We start from the raw sequence: 25,786 nt of genomic DNA on the forward strand, positions 1-25,786 counted from the left end.
CTTCATTTTACCTTGACTTTCTGCATTTGTGTCTGTATATAGACAAAACAGCAACCTATTTTAGTCCTCATGAACTGGTTTTGTACTGGAGAAGACCCACATCATTAAGCTTGGCTAGAAAAAGCGAACATCTTTAACCTTGTAAAAGTACAATCCACTTTGTTTTTAGTAGCTCTCAGGTATTTGGATCATTAGGATCCCATCAGGCTCCTAAAACAGAGGAGACTAAAGTCAATTCCTTAAGCAGCCCCTAGATAAATGGGGTCATTGGATGCACAGTGCACATTTCCCTTAATCAAGGAGAAGCTGTAGGAAAAGTATTTTCTACAGCTAGCTGTGTTAAGCTAAGGGGAGGTGAATTCTAGCCCTGACTGCTATCTCAGTTCTTTCTCTCACCTCAGGCAGCTAACCCATGCCATACCCTACGTCCCCTCTGCTTTCTGGCACAGGCTATACTGAAGCCAGTCTTCAGGATAGCCCCTAGAAAAGTTGGGGCTTTGTATGTGTTGTACATCTCTTTATCTCTCCAGGAAGAATCTGGGAACTGGGGGAAGTTTGTCCCAGTCATGTGGTTTTGGACCACCATAGGTATATGGCAGGAGTTTATTTTGAAATTTCTTAACAACTTCAACATAACTGGTATCGTGCTCGAACTGTGGGCAGGATCCTTTTAACTAAGTTTTGGGTTTCTTACAAAGGGAATTTGTACAGAAATTGTTTTTGAATCAGTGTGGTCATACAGAGGAGGAGATTCTAGGGCTTGGGGTCTTCTGCATGTTGCTAATGGGAAATGGTTGTTAATTTTGGCTTGTCCTTGGAGGGTTAACAGTCCCTGAAGTGAAGGAAAAACTTGAATGAAATATTAATTGCATAAGAAACAAAAGACATATTGTGGTCTAGGTGTAAATACAATCCCCTTAGTTACCTATTACACCCAGAAACTGTTCCCTGGGGAAGAGACTGAGGAAGCGGCTGCCCTTTTTATACCTGAGTACAATATACCATTACACTCACAGTATATCTTTTGTGACTTACTGTGTAGCAAGAATGATATTAACAGAGGCTGTTTATTGCTTTCTGCTCCTTGATAGAGTGAAAAGTCATACTCAAGATGATGATCTATAATTCTGAATATACTTTCCAGGGAATATCAGAGATTAATTGCAGGTGGTATTTTCTTAGAATCAAAGAAACCAAAGTCTATGAATCTGAAACTGACCTTCCTGGATCAGGGATATAGCCATAATAAGAAGAAAGAATTTGGATTTTCTGGCTATGGAGGGTGAGTTTCTGAATTCCATTTATTTTCGTGTTTTCCTTGTTTGAGATGGAGACCAAGGATCTTATACATGACAGGTTCTTTGACTCCTACTCCATCAGGTCTAATCTGTGTTAGAGAAAAGCATTAGGCTCTGAGGGTCGCTGCCTTCAATTTTGAGTTTCCCAGTTGGCACTAGTGGTGAAGAACCTGTCTGCTAATGCAGGAGACCGAGAGATACAGTTTCGATCCCTGGGCCGGGAAGATCCCCTGAAGGAGGGAATGGTAACCCACTCCAGTATTCTTGCCTGGAGAATCCCCATGGACAGAGGAGCCTAGTGGGTTATGGTCCACAGGGTTCAATTTACTGGTGAGGGGTGGGTCCAATGCATGAAGAAGAAATGGTGAGATGAGAGAAGGAAAATTCTGTCCTAGTTCAAACTTCTTTTCCCTTTCCCTTTCTTCCCCCCAACAGTTATGTTTGCATATGGCAGCTGTTCCCTTCACTCTGTAGGTTAAACTTTGGTGATTTTTTGCTGCTTAGTTTATAACGCCTTGAAAGGGAAAACTCTTGTCTCGCATCTCCATGGTAATGGTAAAAAAATTTCTATGGGTCAAGTTTTGGATAGTTCTGGTCATTCCCTGTGCACACATCACTATGTGAGAGGAGCTGCTGTGAGATTCCTCTATGTAAACCTTTTCTCCTGTGCTCACAGGTCTACTTAGAGAAGAATGGCTCCAGGAAATGGCTCTTCCGTGACTCAGTTCATTTTGTTGGGATTGACAGACCAACCAGATCTCCAGCTCCCGCTCTTCTTCCTCTTTCTAGTAATGTATATGGTCACTGTGATGGGAAATTTGGGCTTGTTAATCCTTATTGGGCTGAGTTCACACCTACATACACCCATGTACTTTTTCCTCTTTAACTTGTCCTTCGTAGATATCTGTTATTCTTCTGTGTTTACACCCAAAATGCTGATTAACTTCATATCAAAGAAGTTTATATCTTACATGGGGTGCATGACCCAGCTCTATTTTCTCATTTTTTTTGTGATTTCTGAAATCTATGTGCTGACATCAATGGCCTATGACCGCTTTGTGGCCATCTGTAAGCCACTTTTGTATAATGTTGCCATGACCCCTAAAGTGTGTTCCAGCCTTATGCTTGGTTCATACTTCATGGCGTTTGCCGGTGCCATGGTTCTCACTGCATGCATGCTGAGACTGACCTTCTGTGATGCAAACACCATCAACCATTTTATGTGTGATATCATGCCTCTGCTCAAGCTCTCCTGCATGAGCACCTATGTCAATGAGCTGGTAGATTCCATTATAGCAGGGTTCAATGTCATTGTGCCCAGTATCACCATCTTTGTCTCATATGTTTTCATCCTCTCCAACATCCTTCAAATCAGCTCCAAAGAGGGCAGATCCAAAGCCTTTGGCACCTGCAGTTCTCACGTCATTGCTGTTTCTCTCTTCTTTGGATCAATTTCATTTGTGTATCTCAAACCATCTTCTGCTGTGTCTATGGATGAAGGAAAAATCTCTTCTGTTTTTTACACCAATACGGTTCCTTTGCTGAACCCCTTAATCTACAGTTTGAGGAACAAAGATGTTAAACTTGCTCTGAGAAAAACCCTGCCTAGATGGTTTTGATCAGAAAGTATGGTTCTGTGCCGTTACTGATATGACAAGGAGATTCTGTGTTAATTAAAAATTAATTAAATATTTTTAGTTGCAGCCTTATTATTCTGTTTTTTTCATAACATGATTAAGAAAATGTGTGCCTTTTCTCAATAAATTACTTCCAGTTTTTCTATCTGGAACTTCTTTTTTCTATAATATTGTATCCCTCCATTTTTCCTATTTAGTAATAACATTAAATTAGAAATGTCATCTGTGTTTTTTTGTGATTTCAAACTTTTAGTTTTTACTGGAAAAAGAAAATGGTCTTCAAGTGATCAAATTTGAAATACCTCTGATATAATGAGCAACCAATGAAGGAAATCACCTAGATAACACTAGAGTAACACTGTTTCATTGGAGTTGTGCTTATCTACCCACTTACTTTTAGAAGCATGCATCATAATCTCTTATTTCTACTCCCATGTATCCATTCTCTGACTATGAAAAAATGTTTCCTTTAAATGCTAGATACTGGAGTTTCTAAAATGGCTTTGACTATGATTCATTTTGCATCTGTAAATATTTTAAATCTTGCTTTCTGCAAGTATTTTCTTTTTACCCTTGTGCAGTGAAACCAGTACATGTACATCATATAAATATATTTATTTCATCAATAGTAAAATGAAGTTCAGAATGGTTAATGATTTAAAGTCACAGCTTTAAAGAAAAAATTTAGGCTAAACTGTTAACCTTCTAATTTCAAGTCTACTAATTTGTAAACTGCTTATATCAAATTCATTCTGTTCTATTTGTTTCAGTAAGACTGTACTTTGAGAAAATATTTTTAACTTGTAGCTTGACTATTATTTATTACAGAATTTCTCTCATGCCACGTGTTACCTTTTTTGTTGATGCTTGCTTGTTTAGCAAAGAGTTTCATTGGTTTCTTTAGTTAGGAAAGGAAGGCTTTTTTGGCTCAACTATTGGTGAAATGATTGATTCAAATTGGGAGGTTACTTTTTCTGCAAAATTAAGAAAACTGAATTTGGGATGTTTGGAAGTGTCTGTTATTAAAAGAATAGGACCTGGGTGAGAAAGGTGCCCAGAATCATGTCATTAGGACAGACCGCCTCAGCAAGGCACATGGTCAACAAAAAAGAGACCGTGTGTGAGAAGTGTTCATGAGGCTTAGGAAACATTTTATTTTGAAACTGTATCCTTTCTGTACAGGACTGTAAATGTCTTTAAATTTTTGGTAAAACTACAAAATACATGACTGTAAATTAGTACTGCCTTGGGAAAATGAAGGTGAAAAACACCGTGGTTACATTTGGAACCACATAGAAAGAAGGCAGCAGTAATAAAATAATAAATAAATTAGTAAAATAGTTAAGAATAATTTGAATTCAAGTTAGAAAGATGAAATTTAGAGTAAAATGATGGATAATTAAAGCCCCTACCTGTTACTCTCCTCTTCTTTCTGGAAGGTCCTAGAAACATTCAGAGCTCATGGGGTTTCAAGCTTCCCTGATGGCTCAGAGGGTAAAGAATCTGCCTGCCAATGCAAGAGACTAGGGTTCAGTCCCTGGTTTGAGAAGATCCCCTTGAGAAGAGAATGACTACCTACTCCATTATCACAGGGTTTCTCTGGATAGGACACCAGCTTGTTGTTTGGTACTTAACAAAGTTAAGCCAACAGAGCTTAAGGCCCTAGGAACAACTAAATCACTCTTGATTTTGTGTGCTTCCATAAATATTTTAAGTTACTAAACTGCAAAGTGCAGCTGGCAGTATAATGACATCTTGAAAGAAATATTTTGTGAATACACAAATTTTGGCCCTGTCTTTACTGAAAAGGATGCTGAACTATTATTTTTCTTAGTTAAATATTCTACCTTAAAAGTCCTCAGTATACAGCCATTAAAAAGAATTCATTTGAACCAGTCCTAATGAGATGGATGAAGCTGGAGCCCCTTATACAGAGTGAAGTAAGCCAGAAAGATAAAGAACATTACAGCATACTAACACATATATATGGAATTTAGAAAGATGGTAACGATAACCCTATATGCAAAACAGAAAAAGAGACACAGAAATACAGAACAGACTTTTGAACTCTGTGGGAGAAGGCGAGGGTGGGATGTTTCGAGAGGAATCGGGTGGAGAGGGAGGTGGGAGCGGGGATTGGGATGGGGAAGACGTGTAAATCCATGGCTGATTCATATCAATGTATGACAAAACCCACTGAAATGTTGTGAAGTAATTAGCCTCCAACTAATAAAAAAATTAAAAAAAAAAAAAAGGCCTCAGTATAATGTGTCAAAGGATAATGTAAATATTTTCTGCATGGCTGGCCTGCATGCACATGTTCAGGAGAAACTTCCACAAAGCTGAATGGTAGCCAAAGTGAGAAAGTAGGGCTTTTCCCCTCAAATATCCCATGTCTGTCCCCTGATTACTAGTTGTTGCTCCTGAATCACACATGCAGACACAGGGGGAGCAGCCACTGTTGGTGCACCTCTCCACCGTGGCTATAATCCCCTCCTGATACAGCTGAAGTGATTTCCAGGGGCTTTAAAGGCCAGTACCCTTTATCCTTCTCATCTTTGTTTTTCTCTTTTTTGTCTTGTGGGAGTCAGACACAAAGACCAAGGCTTTTAAAAAGCAAGAAGCACATCCAGAGGTAATTAGAAAGTTCCCATGCTTGTACATAATGCAGGCTCAGAAAGACCAGGGAAGAACTTAAATTTTTACCTAAGCCTGATCTTCCACACAGAGGTAGCCCATAACAATCGAAACTACAGAAAATAAGAAAGGAGATCAAAATGGCAGAGTGGCAGGATGCTAAGCTCACCCCTCTTCAGGAACACATCAAAGTACAACTACATTTGGAGCAACTCTTGCTGATATTAACCTGGGCACTAGCAGAACAGCTGTTCTACAACCAAGGCTGTAATGAATGATCCACATGGAATCTGCAGGAAGGGGAGGGAAGTCATCAGGTCAGAGCACATACCCCTAGCCTGGGACAGAGAAGAGGAAGGGGATATCACAGGCTAGGGAATCCTCCCCGAGGAGGGAAGATTTCGGTCCAGATTTCAGGCACACCAGCCCTGGGGTTTAACAACAGGAAGATGAGCCGCCTTATCTGGTTTGACAACCAGTGGAGGTTTACCTGAGTTTGTAAGAAATGGAGACCCTGCTCTTGAAGGGCCTCTGCCAGCACTGCTCATAGCTCCCAGTCATAGCACGGAGACAGCAGACTGAAAACTGCCTGGGACTCTGGGCAGCTGGTAGGGGCCACTCCAACACTCCCAGCAAGCCTTAACTGAGCTTCTGCTCAGTCCCTCTTGTCCCTGTGGCTGCTGCCCGCTAAGGGGAGGCCACCATTGCTAAAGAAAGTGTGCACTCTTGGGCAAAACAGAGGTGACTCGGACACTGAGCTTGCAATTGAGCCATTGTCAGCTCATATGTCTCTGCACACACTGCAGGAGGAGTGAAGTTAGCTCCAGAGAGGAGAACATTATCAACAGAGCGTACATCGCTCTGTGGACTTAGGAGGGAGCAGGGCCAGTTCAGTGGTATGGCCCCAACCCTCCAGTCCTGCCCAGATTCTCACTGAGACATACACACCGGGGAAAAAGAGAAACCAGCCCAGAAGCACAACCCCAAGCTCTCAGGCCTTGGTCCTCTCCCAGAAAAAATCAGACTGCCATTACAGACAGGAGAAACCCAGTTCCTCAAGGCTCGTTCTAGCACCTAGGCTGCATCCTACTCCTGATAAGGTGGTGAAAGCCACTGAGAATTGAAGCTCTTGCTCACCCCTGGCTCTGGCTCTAACCCCACCAACTCCAGCCCTACATCCCACCAATGCAGTGACTGCCATCACACTTCAGGGGAAGTCACACCCTGTCTTCAAGTACCAATGGAACTTTCTCCAGGATACATCACATACTAGGCCTCAGGACTAATCTTAACAAATTTAAGAGGATAAAAATTATATCAAACACCTATTTCGGGCACTCCAGTATGAAACTACAGGAAGAAAAATGGGAAAACCACAAACACATGCAGACTAAACAACCTGCTACTAAAAAACCTAATGGGTCAAAGAAGAAATTAGATGGGAAATCAGAAAATGCTTTAAGACAAATGCAAATAAAAATGCAACTTTTTTATTTTTTTTTTTGCAGTTCTAAGAGGTATGTTTATAGCTGTACAGGTATGCCTTAAAACGAAGAAGAATCTCAGACAAACAACCTAGAAATTAGAAAAAAAGAACAAATAAAGTTCAAAGTCAGTGGAAGGAAGGAAATAATAAAATTCAGAGACTAAATAAATTAGAGATTAAAAATATATAAAAAGCAATTAAACCAAGAGCTGTTTTTTAAAAGATAATAAAATTAATAAATCTTTACCCAGGCTCATCAAGAAAAAAAGAGAGAGCACGCAAGTAGAATGAAAAAATGAAATAGAAATAACAACCAATAGCAGAGATACCAAAAATCATAAAGGTATATATACAAAAAGCAGTTATATGCTAACAATTTGGCAACCTAGAAAAATGGACAACATTTTGAAGCATAGAAACTCTGGAGACTGAATCAGGAAGAAGGCAATCTGAACCAACTGATCACTAATTTTGAAATTGTAATTAAAAAAAAAAATCCCAGCAAAGGAAAAATGTTTAGGATTGGACAGATTCAAATGGGAGTTCTACCAAGCATAGAAAGAAGAGCTAATACCTAACTTCTCAAACTATTTCAAAATATTGAAGAACAGGGAACACGCCCAGGTTCATTCAACAAGGCCAGCACCTCCCCATTCCAAAACCACAGGAAGACACTACAAAAAAAAGAACATTACAGGCCAATATGTCTGAGTAATATAGATATAAAAAATATTCAACAAACTATTCTTAAAGTGATGGATCATAAATCATGACCAAGTGGGATTAATTCTAGAAATCAATTAATGGGCTACACTACATTAATAAAAGGAAGAATAAAAATCAAATGATATCTACATAGACACAAAAAATTTTGATGAAATTTAACATCCAATCATGATAAAATTTATCATTGTTTGTATAGAGAAAATATAACTTAATAAAGGCCGTGTATGATAAACTCACAGATAACCATGGTATTCAACAATGAAAAACTGAAAGACTTTCCTTTAAAGTCAGGAACAAGATATGGATGCCCACTTTCACCACTTCTATTTTACATGGTATTGGAGATCCTAGCCACAGCAATCATACGAGAAAAAAAATAAAATCACCCAAATTGGAAGGGAAGAAGTAACACTGTCCCTGTTTGTGGATTGACATAATACTATATATAAAAAAACCTAATGTCTCCGCCAAAAAAACTATTAGAACTAATAAATGAATTCAGTAAAGTTGAAGGATACAAGATTGATATATTAAAATCTGTTATTTTTCTGTACAGTAAAAATGAACTATCAGGAAGAGACAGCAGGAAAACAGTCCTGTTTAATGATGCATCAAAAAGAATAAAATACCTAAGAATAAACTTAGTCAAATAAGTGAAAAACCTATACTCTGAAAATTTTAAAACAATTAAATGGAAAGATATTCTGTGTTTATGGATTGGAAGAATCACTATTGTTAGAAGTCTGTAGTAATCTACAGTTTTAATGCAATTCCTAAGAAAATACCCATGGCATTTCCAACAAAAGTAGAACTCATAATCCTAAAATTTATATGGAATCACAGGAGACCCCGATTATCCAAGGCAATATTGAGAAAAAAATAACACAGGTGGATGTATCACATGCCCAGACTTCAGATTATACTATAAAGCTACAATCAAACAGCATGGCCCAGGCACAAAAAATAAATACATAGATAAGTGGAACAGAATAAGTAATTCAGAAATAAACCCACATTCCTTTGACCAATTAATCTATGACAAAGGAGATAAAAATATACAGGGAAGATAAGACAGTCTCTTCAGCAAGTGGTTCTGGGAGAAGTGGACAGGTGCATATAAAACAATGAGATATGAACATTTCCTCACACTACATAGAAAGATAAACTCAAAATTATTTAAATACCTCAATGTAAGATCTAAAACCATAAAACTCCTAGATAACGTAGGGAAATCTCTTTCTGCATAAACCTTTTTTTTTTTTTTAATCTGTCTTCTAAGGCAAAAGAAAGAAAAGCAAAAATGAATGAATGAGACCTAATTAAAGTTAAAAGGTTTTGCACCATAAAGATGATCAACAAAATGAAAAAGCTATCTACTGAATGGGAGATAAATTTGCAAATGATATAACCAAAGGGAGTTAATATCCAAAATATATGAACAGCTCATACAACTCAGTATCAAAAAAACCCAAACAACCCAATCAAAAAATGGACAAAGGAACTGAATAGACAATTTTCCAAAGAAGATACACAGGTAACAACAGACACATGAGAAGATGCTCAACCATTAGTGATTATTAGAGAAATGCAAATCAGAACAATGAGATATTACTTCATATCTTTTAGAATGGCAGTCATCAAAAACCCCCCACAAATATCAGATGTTGTTAGAATGTGGAGAAAAGGAAACCCCCCCTGTACACTGTTGGAAGGAATATAAAGGTGAAACCACTATGGAAAGAAGTACAGAGGTTCCTCAATAAACTAAAAATAAAACTACCATATGACCCAACAGTTGGGTATATATCTGAAGAAAGTGAAAAGAGTAGTCAGAAAAGATTAATGCCACTGAGTGTTCATAGCAAAATTATTTTCAGTAACAAAGATTAAATAGATTAAAAATATGTAATATTTAATGGTCAGTGATGTGTTCAGTATATTGCATGTGTAGGTGCAAAGTTGCTTCAGTCATGTCCATCTCTTTGCAACCCTATGAACTGTAGCCTGACTGTCTCCACTGTACATGGGATTCTCCAGGTAAGAATACTAGAGTGGGTTGCTATGCCCTGCTCCAAGGGATCTTCCCAACCTGGGGATCAAGCCCATGTCTCTTATGTTTCCTGCACTGAAAGGCAGGTTGCTTACCACTAGCACCATCTGGGAATCCCAGGTACACTATATTACCCGGCCATTAAAAAGAATGGAATTCTGCCATTTGCAAATATATGGTTGTTCCTAGAGAATATTTTGCATGGGGTTGCTAAGAGTCGGACACGACTGAGCGACTTCACTTTCATTTTTCACTTTCAAGCATTGGAAGAGGAAATGGCAATCCACTCCAGTATTCTTGCCTGGAGAATCCCAGAGACTGGGGAGCCTGGTGGGCTACCATCTATGGGGTCGCACAGAGTCGGACATGACTGAAGTGACTTAGCATCAGCAGCAGAGAATATTATATTTAGTGAAATAAGACAAAGAAAGATGAATACTGTATGGAATATAAAAAATAAAAGAAAAAATGAATATAACAAAACAGAAACAATCTCATGGATACAGAGCCCAAAGTATTGATACTGGTGGGGAGAGGAAAGCAGTGAGGGTCAATGCAGGAGCAGGTGATTAAAGAGATACAGACTGTTATGTATAAAATGAATAAACAACCAGGATGTATTATACAGGTAAAGAATGTAGCCAGTGTTTTATAGTAGCTTCAAGTGGAGTATGATCTATAAAATAATTGAATCATTAGATTTGTATACCTGAAATTAATATAATACTGTAAATCAACTATATTTCAGGAAGAAATTCTGTCTGACTTCTGGTAACTTGATTGTAATGTGTCTTACTGTGGATTTCTTTGGAGTTACTGTATTTGATATCTTTATTGTTTCCTGGTTCTGGATGTCCATATCCTTTGACAGATTTGGGGACTTTTCAGTCAGTTTTTCTTTGAGAAACTTTTAGATCATTTCTCATATTTTTGTCCTTCTAGGATCTCTGTAGTGCCTAAATGGTCCATGTGATACTTCCCATAAATTCCTTAGAATTTCAACAGTATATTTTATTTTTTTTCTTTTTGCTCCATTTAATAAATTATTTCAAATGTCTTTTTTTTTTTCTTCAAATTATACAATCCTTTCCTTTATTTAATCTGCTGCTTTGACCATCTAGTGAATTTTTCAGTGCAGTTATTTTGCTTTTTGATTCGTTATTTCTGTGTGGTACTCTTTTTTTTTTTCCATTTATTTTTATTAGTTAGAGGCTAATTACTTTACAACATTGTAGTGGTTTTTGTCATACATTGACTTGAATCAGCCATATGTGTTACTCTTTAAAGCTGAAATTCTCACTTTGTTCATGTATTGTTCTGTGACTAGGTGATGCTTTAGTCATTAAGTCATGCCTGATTCTTGCTATCCCATTGACTGTAGCCTGCCAGGCTCCTCTGTTCACGGAGTTCTCCAGGCAAGAATAGTGGAGTGGGCTGCCATTTCCTTCTCCAGCGGATCTTCCCAACCCAGGAACTGAACCTGTGTCTCCTGCATTACAGGAGACTAGAGTGAGCATCTTTATGACGATTAAACGAGCCCTTTGTCAGGTAAATCTTATATCTTAATTTCATTAGGGCCACTTTGTAGTGTCACTTTCTTGTAAAGCGGAGGGCTTGTGTTAATTGGACTTTCTTTCATGTTTCCTTGACTTTCTGTGTTTGTGTCTGCACATAGGCAAACTAGCAACATATTTTACTCTTCATGAACTGGCCTTGTACTGGAGAAGACCAACATTAATAAGCCTGGCTGGAAAAAGTGGGCCTCTCAATCTGGCAGTAGTACAATCCACTTGCCTTGTTCTTAGAAGCTTCCAGGTATCTGGAGAATGTCAGGGTCCCATCAGGCTCCTAAAAGAGAGGAGACTAGAATCAATTCCTCAGGCAGCGTCCAGGTGAGCACAGTGCGTCTTTTCCTTCACTAAGGAGAAGCTGTCGGAAAAGCGTTTTCTACTGCTGGCTGTGTTAAGTCAGGGGAGGGTTCATAGTGAATTCTAGACCAAACTGCTCTCTCTCTTCTCCCTCACCTCAGGTAGCTAAAGTCTGTCGTATCCCATGTCCCTTCAGTTTTCTGACACAGGCTATACAGAAGTCAATCTTGTGAATGGCCCCAGGAAAGCTGGGGTTTTGGATGCATTGTGCACCTCTTTCTCTTCCTAAGGAGAATCTGGGAACTGGTGATTTTGTCCCAGTCACATGGTTCTGAACCACCATAGCTATATGGCAAGATGTATGTTGAATTTTTTAAATAGATTCAACATGACTGGTATCACACTTGAACTGTGTGCAGGATCCTCTTAAACAAGTTTTGGATTTCTTACAAAGGGAATCTGTACATAAATGGCTTTTGAGTCCATGTATTCATGCAGAAAAGGAGATTCTAGCATTTCCTGTTCTGCCATCTTGCTGATGGGAAATGGGAGTTAATTTTGGCTCTTCCTTGGATGATGAAAATCTCTACAGTGAAGGGAAAACTTGAGTAAAAGATTGAGTCTATAAGGAACTAAAAGACAGATTTTAAATACAGTCCCCTTAGTTCCTATTACACGTAGAAACTGTTCCCTGGGGAAGAGACTGAACAAGCTGCTGCAATCTATAACAGAGTGCCTTATACCATTACACTCAAATTAAATCTTTTATGGTTTACTGTGTGGCTAAAATGATAATAATAGAGGCTGTTTATTGTTTTTTGCAGTTTGATAGGACTCAAAATCATAAACATGATTATGATCTGTAGTTCAGGAAAGCTTTTGAGGGCATATCAGAAATTAATTACAGGTGACATTTTGTTAGAATCAAAGAAATTAAAGCCTCAGAACCTGAAATTACCCTTTAAGGACCAGGGAGATTATACACAATAAGAAGAAACCCTGGGGATATTCTGACTTAAAAGAGGGTGAGTTTGTGAATTCCGTTTATATTCATGTTTCCTTTGTTGGAGATGGAGAATGAGGACCTACAATATGACAGTTCATTTCCTGTTTTTGCTGTCCTAAGATTCAGCTGAATCTTGCAGGGAAATGTGTTTGAAGAGAGAGCAGGGAATGTTAGAATTACTAAGGGACACAGGTGATGCAGTTTCTCAGTAAATTCCCTTTCCATGGATGGAACATTCATTCTTCTAGATTTATAAGTTTTATTTTGTGACATGGTGAGTTAACTTAACCTCTCTTAGACTGTGGTCCCTTCCCCCCACCACCATCTTTTTTTTTTTTTTTTAATGTAGAGATAATCTTCTTGGTTCCTACCTTGTAAAATCTTATATGCATTGCAGGTGAGTACTAGGCTTTTGGGATGACTCCCTCTAAATTTACTGGTGAGGGGAAGGCCAAGTGAATGAAGAAATTGTGAGAAGAGGCAATAAAAATTCTGTTCTCATTCAAAATTCTTTTTCATGAACCTTCGGTTTTTTCCAATACTTATCTTTGCATATGCAGTTCCCTTCACTCCATAGGCTAACTTTTAATGCTTTTTGCTACTTAGTTAAAAAAGGGTTTATAAGGGAAAATTCCTGAAACTAATTTCCATGATAATGATAAGTTCCGTGAGTGCAGGATAGGCTATCATAGTCATCCCAGCACATACACTGTCTTGTATAGCAGATGTTATACAAAACCCTGTTTTTCCTCTTTGTGACCCTTTTCTCCTGTGCTCTCAGATTCCTTTAGGGAAGAATGGCGCTGGGGAACGGTTCTTTCATGACTCAGTTTATTTTGATGGGATTGACAGACCAACCAGATCTCCAGCTCCCGCTCTTCTTCCTCTTTCTAGTAATGTATGTGGTCACTGTGATGGGAAATTTGGGCTTGTTAATCCTTATTGGGCTGAGTTCACACCTACACACGCCCATGTACTTTTTCCTCTTTAACTTGTCCTTCGTAGATCTCTGTTATTCTTCTGTGTTTACACCCAAAATGCTGATTAACATCATATCAAAGAAGAAGATTATCTCTTACATGGGGTGCATGACCCAGCTTTACTTTTTCAGTTTTTTTGGTATTTCTGAATGCTATGTGCTGACGTCAATGTCCTATGACCGCTATGTGGCCATCTGTGATCCACTCTTGTATAATGCTGCCATGTCCCCTAAAGTGTGTTCCAGCCTTATGCTTGGTTCATACTTGATGGCAGTTTTGGATGCCACGACCCTTATTACATGCATGCTGAGACTGACCTTCTGTGATGCAAACACCATCAACCATTATTTGTGTGACATCCACCCTCTGCTCCAGCTCTCATGCACAAGTACCCACATCATTGAACTGGAAGTGTTCATTGTGGGAGGCATCAACATTATTGTGCCCAGTCTCACCATCTTTGTCTCTTATGGTCTCATCCTCACCAACATCTTCCACATCAAGTCCACAGAAGGCAGGTCCAAAGCCTTCAGCACCTGCAGTTCCCACATCATTGCTGTTTCTCTGTTCTTTGGATCAAGTGCATTTATGTATCTCAGACCATCTTCTGTGTCTGTGGATGATGGGAAAATATCCTCAGTCTTTTACACCAATGTGGTTCCCATGATGAATCCCTTAATTTACAGCTTGAGGAACAAAGATGTTAAGCTTGCTCTGAGAAAAACTTTGAGGATGAGAAAGTTTTGATCAGAAATGATGTTTGTGCATATAGTTACAGGACAAGGAGATGTAGTGTGATTAATTGCTTTTAGTTTCAGTCTTATTCCTATAAATATTTTCTTTTAATAAGATTAAGAAAATTTGAGAGTTTTCTCCATACTGTATTTCCAGTTTTTTAGTCTGGGATTTCTTTTTCCCTATTTGCATACTACTTTTTTTTCACATTTTTTAACTGTTTTTTGATAACTTTAAAAGATATATGTAGTATCTGTGTTATTTTTTATTGTCATTTCCAACTTAAAAAAAAAAGTTTTTGAAAGAAAATGGTCTCCAAGTGATCAAATTTGAGATACCTGTGATATACTAAGAGATCAGTGATCAAAGTGAACTAGATAGCACTGGTGTTGCTGCTGCTGCCGCGTGGCTTCAGTCCTGTCCGACTCTGTGCGTCCCCATAGACGGCAGCCCACCGGGCTCCCCCGTCCCTGGGATTCTCCAGGCAAGAACACTGGAGTGGGTTTCCGTTTCCTTCTCCAAGGCATGAAAGTGAAAAGGGAAAGTGAAGTCGCTCAGTCGTGGCTGACTCTTAGCGACCCCATGGACTGCAGCCTACCAGGCTCCTCCGTCCATGGGATTCTCCAGGCGAGAGTACTGGAGTGGGCTGCCATTGCCTTCTCCGCTGGATAGCACTATTGTAACGTTATTCTATTGGAGTTGTGCTTATTCTCCACTTGCTGTCAGAAGCATGAATTAGATACTGTTTCACCCCTGTCTTTCCATTTTCTGACTGGGAAGACTATGTCTCCTTTAAATGCCAGAGATTGAAGTTTCTATAAAGGCTTAGATTATAATTCAGTTTGCATCTCTAAATATTTGCATCTAGCTTTTGGCAAGTGTTTTCCTTTTACTATTTACAGTGAAACTATTACATGTCAGATCATATAAATATATTTATTTCATAAATGGTAAAATGAAGTTCAGAATGGTTAATGATTTAAATTCATAACTTCATAAAAAATTCTAGACTTAACTGTTAGCCTTCTAATTTCAAGTCTATGACTTTTGTACTTATATTAACTTTACTCTATTCTATTTGTTTCATTAAGACCATACTATGAGAAAATATTTTTAATTTGAAGATTGACTATTATTTTTTCAAGGGGGATATATGAATTTCCTTCATGCTATGTGTTGCTTTTATTGTTTTTTAGTTTAGGCAAAGTGTTTCATGGTTTTCTTTGGGTGGGAAAGGAATGCATTTTGGACTAGTATATTGTTGATGATTGACTCAAATAGGGGGTTACTTATTATGAAAAATTAAAAGAACTGAATTTGGGGTGTTTGAAGGTGTTTCTTTTTTCTGTTTAATTAAAAGGACAGGATATGGGTGAGAAAGGAATCCAGAATCATGTCATTAGGAGCTATTTCAGCAATGCACAGCCAACAAATAAGAGGTTGTTTGTGGAAAGTGGTCATGAGATTTAGGAAACAAATTTTATTCTGAAATTTTGTCCATCTACACAGAACTGTATGTGTATTTCATGGCCCACAAATCTTTGATAAAGTTGTAATGTGCATGACTGTAAAGTAGTAGTGCACTGGGAAATGATGGTGAAAATGCTATGGTCATATTTGCTATGGTCACATTTGTAACAAGGGAGAAAGAGGGAAGCTGGAGGTGATAAAATAACTATGGGCATTTGAAACTCAAGTTAGGAAGAAGAAATTTAGAGAGTAAATTGATGGATAATGAAAGATCCTACCTATGACATCGCTCTTCTTTTTATAGGACCCTAGAAATATTATGATGCTCAGCAGTGTTTCATTGGATAGGACACAAATTTAAGTTATTTGATTTTTTTCAGTTAAACCAACAGAGCTGGAGAACCTGGGAACAACTAAATCATTTTTGTTCTTGTGGACCTTCATATCTATTAATATTTCCTTGTGTGTGCTTAGTCGCTCAGTCATGTCTGACTCTTTGCAACTTCATGGACTGTAGCCCACCAGACTCCTCTCTCCATGGGATTCTCCAGGCAAGAATACTGGAATGGGTTGCGATTCCCTTCTCCAGAGGATCTCCCTGACCCAGGGATCGAACCTGCATTGTAGGTGGATTCTTTACTGTCTCAGCCACCAGGGAAGCCCCTAGTACTTCCATACAGATTTTAAATTACTAAACCTCAAAGTGCAGCTGACAGTATAATGACATCTTGAAGGAAATATTTTGTGAATACACAAATTTTTTTCACTGTCTTTACTGGAAAAGATGTTGCTTTTTAATCTTTTTTTAAAGGCAAAAGTGCTACCTTAAAAATCCTCAATGTGATGTGGCAAGGGATAATTTAAATATTTTCTCCATGGATGTCAGGCATGCAAATGTCCAGGAGAAGCTTCCATAGAGCTTATGGAACCCAAGCTGGGAAAGTAGGACCTTTCCCCCTCCAATATCCAGTGTCTGTACTCTGATTTCTAATTGTTGCTTCCGAACCAGATGTGCAGACACCGGGGGAGCAGCCACTATTGGTGCACCTCTCCACCGTGGCTACAAGCTGCTCCTAATCCAGCTGAAGTGACTTCCAGGGAATTTAAAGGCCAGCACACTTTTACCCTGTGATCATTATTTTCTCTTTTTGGTCTTTCATGAGCCAGATGTTAAAGATAGGACTTTTAAAAATCAAGAAGCCTATATAGAGATAATGAGAGTGTCCCCGTGCATGTACTTGAATGATACATGCTCAAAAAGACCAGTAAATAATTTAAATTTTCTCCTGAGCCTGATCCTCTGCACGGAGATTGCCTATAATAATCTAAACTACAAAAATGAGGAGGGAATTCTAGATGGCAGGTTGGTAGGATGCTAAGCTCACCCCTCCTTAGGAACACATCACATTACCACTGCATATACAGAACCTCTTGCTGAAATCCACCTGGGCAAGAGCAGAACAGCTGTTCTACAACCAAGGTTGTAAAGAATGATTCGTATGGAATCTGCCAGGAAGGGGAGAGAAGCGATAAGGTTGGGACCTATACATCTCACCTGGGACAGAGAAGAGGAAGGGGATATCACAGGCTGGGGAATCCTCCTGGAGGAGCAAGGATTTGGGGCCAGAGTTTAGGCACACCAGCCCTGGGGTTTAAAAACAGGAAGTAAGCCCCCTTTCTGGCTTGAAAACCAGTGGAGATTTACCTGAGTACTGCAAGTAACTGAGACCCTGCTCTTGAAGAGCATGTGCCAGACCTGCTCACTCCCAATCACAGCATGGAGGCAGCAGATTGAAAACTGCCTGGGACTCTGGCCAGCTGGCAAGGATCACCCCAGCATCCCCTCTTCCCCAGCTCTAACTGAGCTCCTGCCCCAGCCTCTCATGTTCCTGCGGTTGCTGCCCACTAAAGGGGAGGATACCATAGCTAACAAGTGTGCACACTTGGAGGGATGGGAGGTGACTTGGACATTGAGGCTGCAACTGAGCCACTGTCAACTCATGTCTCTGCAGGCACTTCAGGAGTGAAGTTAGGTCCAGGGGAGAGAACACTGTCAGCAGAGTGCACATTCCTGTCCATATTGGGAGGGGGAAGGTTCAGTTCTATTCTGTGGCAACAACCCCTCACCACTACCCAGCCACTAACTGAGGTGATGTTGTTGATATTTAGTTGTTAAGTCATGTCCAACTCTTTTGTGACCCCATGGACTGTAGCCCACAATGCTCCTCTGTTCATGGGATTTCCCAGGCAAGAATACTGGAGTGGGTTTCCATTTCCTGCTTCAGAGGACCTTCCTGACCCAGGAGTCAAACCTGGGTCTCCTGCCCCTGGTAGATTTTTCTTTTTCTTTCTTTCTTTCTTTCTTTTTTTTAACCACTGAACCACCAAGGAAGCCTTTAGCACACTACGGAAAAAGCAAAACCAGCCCAGAAGTGCAACCCCACACTCTCATACCTTGATCATGGCCTGGAATAATTCAGAAACTGCCATCACATACAGGAGAAACCCACTTTCTCAAGGCTCTTGTTCCAGCTCCTCCGCCCACATGCCTATCCCCTGATAAGGTGGTGAAAACCATTGAGAACTGGGAAGCCCTTGCTCACACATGGCTCTGGCTCTGGTCCCACCAACTCCAGCCCTACATCCTACCAATGCAATAGCTGCCATCACACCCCAGGGGAAGATACAGTACATGCTTACTTCAGATCCAGTTCTCCCACCAAAGCCATTGGACATACATAGACTTCATAGGGACACTCCCATACAAGAAACCACTTTCAAGACTGGAATATGTAATTGCTTTACCTAATGTCTACAAGGAGATCCAACCAGTCCATCCTAAAGGAGATCAGTCCTGGGTGTTCATTGGAAGGACTGATGCTGAAGCTGAAATTCCAATACTTTGGCCACCTCATGCAAAGAGTTGACTCATTGGAAAAGACCCTGATGCTGGGAGGGATTGGGGGCAGGAGGAGAAGGGGACAACAGAGGATGAGATGGCTGGTTGGCATCACCAACTCGATGGACATGAGTTTGAGTAATCTCCGGGAGTTGGTGATGGACAGGGAGGCCTGGTGTGCTGTGATTCATGGGATTGCAGAGAATCAGACACGACTGAGCGACTGAACTGAACTGAATTGAACTGAATGTCAGAAAGAAAAAGTTAAGAAAAATAAGAAGTTATAAGAATTTATTTCAGACCAAAGAATGAGAACAAGTAAAATCCTTATTAAAACCCTAATGAAAAGTAGATAACTAATTTACCTGATAAAGAATTTAAAGCAATAGTAATAAGAATGCTAATGAAACCAGGGGAAATAATAGATGAACACCATGAGTATTTTAACAAGGAACTAGAAAAAAAGTTATAGATCAAGTGTACAATAACTGTAGTGAAAAATACACTAGCAGGAATTAGCAGCATTTTAGTGATAAAGAAGAATGCTTAAATGATATGGATGACAGAATAATGGAAATCACACAACGAGAATAGCAAAAAAGAACAACAGATTTAAAAAATATGAGTAGTTTAATGGACCTCTGTGACAACATCAGGCTTATTAACATTCATGTTCTAGTGGAAGCAGCAGGAAAAAAGAGAAAATGTAAAAGATGTATTTAATGAAATTTTCACTAAACATTTGAAGTAAACAGCTATCAAGGTTTGGGAATTACAGAGAGTGTCAAACAAGATGAACCCAAAGTGAAATACACTATGGCGTATCATAATTAAAATGGCAAAAGTTAAAGATCAAAATAGATTTTTAAAGGCAGCAATAGGAAAACAAAGAATCTCATTTGTGGTAACCCACATAAATCTATTGTAAGTTGATTTTTCTTAAGGGTTTCTGCAGGACAGAAGGAAGTAGCACAATATTTAAAGTGCTGAAGGGAAAAGCAAAACCAAAAACAAACCAAAAAACCCTGCAGCCTATGATACTCTTCCAAGCCAAGTCTATCATTCAGAATTGAAGTAAAAATAAAGAGCATCTTCAACAGCAAACACTAAAAGGATTCACCAATACTAAACCGACTATAGAAGAAATGTTAAAAAGTCTTCTTTATTGAAAAAGACTCAAGAAGAATAAGAAATTAGAGGAAGGAAAATTTCTATTGGTAAAGGCAAGTATATAGTAAAGCTGTGGATCAACCACTTTAAGCTAATATAGTGGTTAAAAATGAAAATTGTAAAATCATGCCAAGATATGGAAGAAACCTAAATGTCCATGAAGGGCCAAATGGATGAAGATGTGGTAAATACACTCAATGCAATACTGCTCAGCTGTTAAAAAGAATGAAGTTTTGCCATTAGCAATAAATGAATAGACTTGGAGGATATTATACTAAATGAAATGTCACTGAGAAAGACAAACACTACATAATATCATTTATATTTTAATCTAAAAAATACAGCAAACTAGTAAATATAAAAATGAATCAGACTTACATATATAGCAAACAAACTAATGGTTACCAATGAGGAATTAGAAGATGGAGGAGCAAGAAAAGGGTAGGGGACTAAGAGATATAGCTAGTATGTATAAAGTAAATAAGCTATAAGAATATCCTGTACACACAGGGACTATAACCAATGTTGTATAATAAATATAAAAGAAATATAACCTTTAAAATTTGAATCACTCTGTTGTACACCTGAAACTTACATAATATTGTAGATAGATATCAACCTCCATAAAAAGTTGAAAATTATAAATTCAGTCGTAACTACAACCAATGGGATAGACATAAAAATGTAAAATACAACATCTAAAACACAAAAAATGTGGGGGAAGCAAGTAAAAATGTAAATATACTAGAATTTGTTTGAACTTAAATCACTAGCATTTTAAAATGAGTGGCTATAGATATAGGCCAACATATATGAAACTGGTGGTAATCATAATAAACAACCTGCAGTAGATATTATAAAAACTAGAGAGAAAGGAGCACAAACATAACACTACAGAAATCATCAAACCACAAAGGAAGAGACCAATAGAAAAAGAGCAGAGAAGACATTCAGAAACATCTAGAAAACAAATAACAAAAGATAGTAAGTAGATACATATTTAAGTGTCAATAGACTAAATGCTCCAATAGGAAGACATAGGGTGGCTAAATGGATTAAAAAAACCAAAACAAACAAACAAAAAAAGAGCCTTCTCTGCCTACAAGAGATTCACTTCAGATCTAAAGACACACACAGACTAAAATGAGGGATAGTAAAAGATATTCAAGTCAAGTGGAAAAAAAGAAATCGGGGGGCCAAGATAGCGGAGGAGTAGGACGGGGAAACCACTTTCTCTCCTACAAATTCATCAAAAGAATAACTGAATGCAGAGCAAACTTCACAAAACAACTTCTGATCTCTAGCTGAGGTCATCAGGCGCCCAGAAAAGCAGCCCATTGTATTCGAAAGGAGGTAGGACAAAATATAAAAGATAAAAAGTGAGATAAAAGAGCTAAGGATGGAGATCCGTCCTGGGAAGGGAGGCTTAGGCGGCAGTGCTTGGGGTAGGATCCAGGCCTGAGTGCCCTGAGGACAATCGGAGGGAGCTTCTGTGAGTTGCCAAGTTGAACTGTCGGAGACTGAAAGAGAGAGAGTAAATTAACCAGCCCGAACACACTGCCGGCCGTTCGCAGAACAAAGAGACGGAGAAAGTCCAGAGAAGAGCTCGCAGGCTGCGGAACGGCCCAGCCCCGCCGGAGGCAGGAGGCAGGGGGGAGGGGAAGGTTGCAGCGAGACACAGGGCGCAGGCACCCGACCTGCGTGGGCAGGGACTGGGGCTGGGGACGCGGAGGGCAGAAGGCGCACGCACCCGACTGGCGCCAGTGGAAACAGACTGGGTCCGCGGAAGGGAGTGGGCGCACCACATCTGGGGAGAGTGCGCCCACCAAGCCCCTGGCTGCCTGGACCACTCTGACGGGGAAGGCACAGAGAGCAGGCGCAGCTTTTAGCTCCGCGCTTTTGTGGAACACCAGAGGGCTGGAACCGCGCCCAGCGCCGGGCGCGCTCCATATAGAGCAGCCGGGAGCCTGAGCAGCGCAGACGGAGAAAGCAGCGCCAGCCCCTCCCTGCAGTGCCAGCCCCTCCCCGCAGAGCGACGGAACTAGCTACCTGAATAAGAGTCCACCTCCGCCCGCCTGTGTCAGGGCAGAAATGAGGCTCTGAAGAGACCGGCAAACAGAAGCCAAATAAACAAAGGGAACCGCTTCAGAAGGGACTGGTGCAACAGATTAAAATCCCTGAAGAAAACACTGACTACACCGGAAGGGGCCTGTAGGTATCGAGAAGTGTAAGCTGGAACGAGGAGCTATTTGAAACTGAGCCGGACCCACACTGACCGCAACAACTCCAGAGAAATTCCTAGATATATTTTTACCTTTTTTTTGTAAGAAAAAAAAATTTTTTTTATTTTTTTATTTTTTCTTTTTGCTCTTTTATTTTCCTTTAAAATTCCCTATTACTCACCCATTACTCCTTAACTTTCATTTTCATAGATTTTTTACGATTTTTTTAATTAGGGAAAAAATTTTTTTTTCTTTTTTTTTTCTTTTTCTCTTCTATTTTCTATTTTTATTTTTCTCTTATTTCTTTTAAAGTCCTCTAGTACTTCTCTACTACTCCTTAATTTTCATTTTCAATACACTGTAACCTTACCAAAAAAAAAAAAAAAAAGAAGAGAAGCCCTATTTTTAAACCGAAATTCAGTTCCCATTTTTATTCAGGAGTGTGTTGATTATTCTCTCCCAATCTTGACTCTCTGTTTTCTACCTCAGAACACCTCTATTTCCTCCTTTCCCCTTCTCTTCCCAATCCAATTCTGTGAATCTTTGTAGGTGTCTGGGCTACGGAGAACACTCTGGGAACAGACAACTGCGTAGATCTGTCTCTCTCCTCTTGAGTCCCCCTTTTTCTCCTCCTGCTTATCTCTATCTCCCTCCTCCCTCTCCTCTTCTTCATGTAACTCTGTGAACCTCTCTGGGTGTCCCTAACAGGGGAGAATCTTTTCGCCATTAACCTAGAAGTTTTATTATCAGTACTGTATAGTTGGAGAAGTCCTGAGACTACAGGAAGAATAAAACTGAAATCCAGAGGCAGGAGACTTAAGCCCAAAACCTGAGAACACCAGAAAACTCCTGACTACATGGAACTTTAAGTAATAAGTGACTGTCCAAAAGCCTCCATACCTACAGTGAAACCAACCACCACCCAAGAGCCAATAAGTTTTAGAGCAAGACATACCACACAAATTCTCCAGCAACACAGGAACATAGCCCTGAACGTCAACATACAGGCTGCCCAAGGTCACACCTAACACATAGACCCATCTCAAAACTCATTACTGGGCACTCCATTGCTCTCCAAAGAGAAGAAGTCAAGTTCCACGCACCAGAACACTGACGTAAGCTTCCCTAACCAGGAAACCTTGACAAGCCAATCGTCTAACCCCACCCACTGGGTAAATCCTCCACAATAAAAAGGAACCACAGACCTCCAGAATACAGAAAGCCCACTCCAGACACAGCAATCTAAACAAGACGAAAGGGCAAAGAAATACCCAACAGGTAAAGGAACATAAAAAATGCCCACCAAGTCAAACAAAAGAGGAGGAGATAGGGAATCTACCTGAAAAAGAATTTAGAATAATGATCATAAAAATGATCCAAAATCTTGAAAACATAATGGAATTACAGATAAATAGCCTGGAGACAAAGATTGAAAAGATACAAGAAATGTTTAATAAAGACCTAGAAGAAATAAAAAAGAATCAATTAAAAATGAATAATGCAATAAATGAGATCAAAAACACTTTGGAGGGAACCAAGAGTAGAATAACGGAGGCAGAAGATAGGATAAGTGAGGTCGAAGATAAAATGGTGGAAATAAATGAAGCAGAGAGGAAAAAAGAAAAAAGGATCAAAAGAAATGAGGACAACCTCAGGGACCTCTGGGACAATGTGGAACACCCCAACATTCGAATCATAGGAGTCCCAGAAGAAGAAGACAAAAAGAAAGACCATGAGAAAATACTCGAGGAGATAATAGCTGAAAACTTCTCTAAAATTGGGAAGGAAATAACCACCCAAGTCCAAGAAACCCAGAGAGTCCCAAACAGGATAAACCCAAGGCAAAACACCCCAAGACACATATTAATCAAATTAACAAAGATCAAACACAAAGAACAAATATTAAAAGCAGCAAGGGAGAAACAACAAGTAACACACAAAGGGATTCCCATAAGGATAACAGCTGATCTATCAATAGAAACCCTCCAGGCCAGAAGGGAATGGCAGGACGTACTGAAAGTAATGAAAGAGAATAACCTACAACCTAGATTACTGTATCCAGCAAGGATCTCATTCAGATATGAAGGAGAATTCAAAAGCTTTACAGATAAGCAAAAGCTGAGAGAATTCAGCACCACCAAACCAGCTCTTCAACAAATGCTAAAGGATCTTCTCTAGACAGGAAATGCAGAAAGGTTGTATAAACGTGAACCCAAAACAACAAAGTAAATGGCAATGGGACCACACCTATCAATAATTACCCTAAATGTAAATGGGCTGAATGCCCCAACCAAAAGACAAAGATTGGCTGAATGGATACAAAAACAAGACCCCTATATATGCTGTCTACAAGAGACCCACCTCAAAACAAGAGACACATACAGACTAAAAGTGAAGGGCTGGAAAAAAATATTTCACGCAAACGGAGACCAAAAGAAAGCAGGAGTCGCAATACTCATATCAGATAAAATAGACTTTCAAATAAAGGATGTGAAAAGAGACAAAGAAGGACACTACATAATGATCAAAGGATCAATCAAAGAAGAAGATATAACAATTATAAATATATATGCACCCAACATAGGGGCACCGCAATATGCACGGCAAACACTAACGAGTATGAAAGAGGAAATTAATAGTAACACAGTAATAGTGGGAGACTTTAATACCCCACTCACAACTATGGATAGATCAACTAAACAGAAAATTAACAAGGAAACACAAACTTTAAATGACACAATGGACCAGCTAGACCTAATTGATATCTATAGGACATTTCACCCCAAAACAATCAACTTCACCTTTTTCTCAAGTGCACAGGGAACCTTCTCCAGAACAGATCACATCCTGGGCCATAAATCTGGTCTTGGAAAATTCAAAAAAATTGAAATCATTCCAGTCATCTTTTCTGACCACAGTGCAGTAAGATTAGATCTCAATTACAGGGAAAAAATTGTTAAAAATTCAAACATATGGAGGCTAAATAACACGCTTCTGAATAACCAACAAATCATAGAAGAAATCAAAAAAGAAATCAAAATATGTATAGAAATGAATGAAAATGAAAACACAACAACCCAAAACCTAAGGGACACTGTAAAAGCAGTGCTAAGGGAAAGGTTCATAGCATTACAGGCTTACATCAAGAAACAAGAAAAAAGCCAAATAAATAACCTAACTCTACACCTAAAGCAATTAGAGAAGGAAGAAATGAAGAACCCCAGGGTTAGCAGAAGGAAAGAAATCTTAAAAATCAGGGCAGAAATAAATGCAATAGAAACTAAAGAGACCATAGCAAAAATCAACAAAGCTAAAAGCTGGTTTTTTGAAAAAATAAACAAAATTGACAAACCATTAGCAAGACTCATTAAGAAACAAAGAGAGAAGAACCAAATTAACAAAATTAGAAATGAAAATGGAGAGATCACAACAGACAACACTGAAATACAAAGGATCATAAGAGACTACTACCAGCAGATCTATGCCTATAAAATGGACAACTTGGATGAAATGGACAAATACTTAGAAAAGTATAACCTTCCAAAACTGAACCAGGAAGAAATAGAAGATCTTAACAGACCCATCACAAACAAGGAAATCAA

General features: G+C 39.1%; 2 protein-coding genes across 2 annotated transcripts; both read left to right on the forward strand.

The window, feature by feature from the left end:
* The first annotated feature begins 1,990 nt into the window (after positions 1–1,990).
* On the forward strand, positions 1,991–2,917 carry LOC133068082 (olfactory receptor 8B3-like). The gene has a single exon (XM_061159140.1). The coding sequence runs from the start codon at positions 1,991–1,993 to the stop codon at positions 2,915–2,917; it is 927 nt and encodes a 308-aa protein (XP_061015123.1).
* Positions 2,918–13,505: 10,588 nt separating this feature from the next.
* Positions 13,506–14,435, forward strand: LOC133066648 (olfactory receptor 8B3-like). The gene has a single exon (XM_061157934.1). The coding sequence runs from the start codon at positions 13,506–13,508 to the stop codon at positions 14,433–14,435; it is 930 nt and encodes a 309-aa protein (XP_061013917.1).
* The last annotated feature ends 11,351 nt before the right edge of the window (positions 14,436–25,786 follow it).

Source organism: Dama dama, chromosome 2 (genome assembly GCF_033118175.1).
Source record: "Dama dama isolate Ldn47 chromosome 2, ASM3311817v1, whole genome shotgun sequence".
Classification (NCBI taxonomy): Eukaryota; Metazoa; Chordata; class Mammalia; order Artiodactyla; family Cervidae; genus Dama; species Dama dama.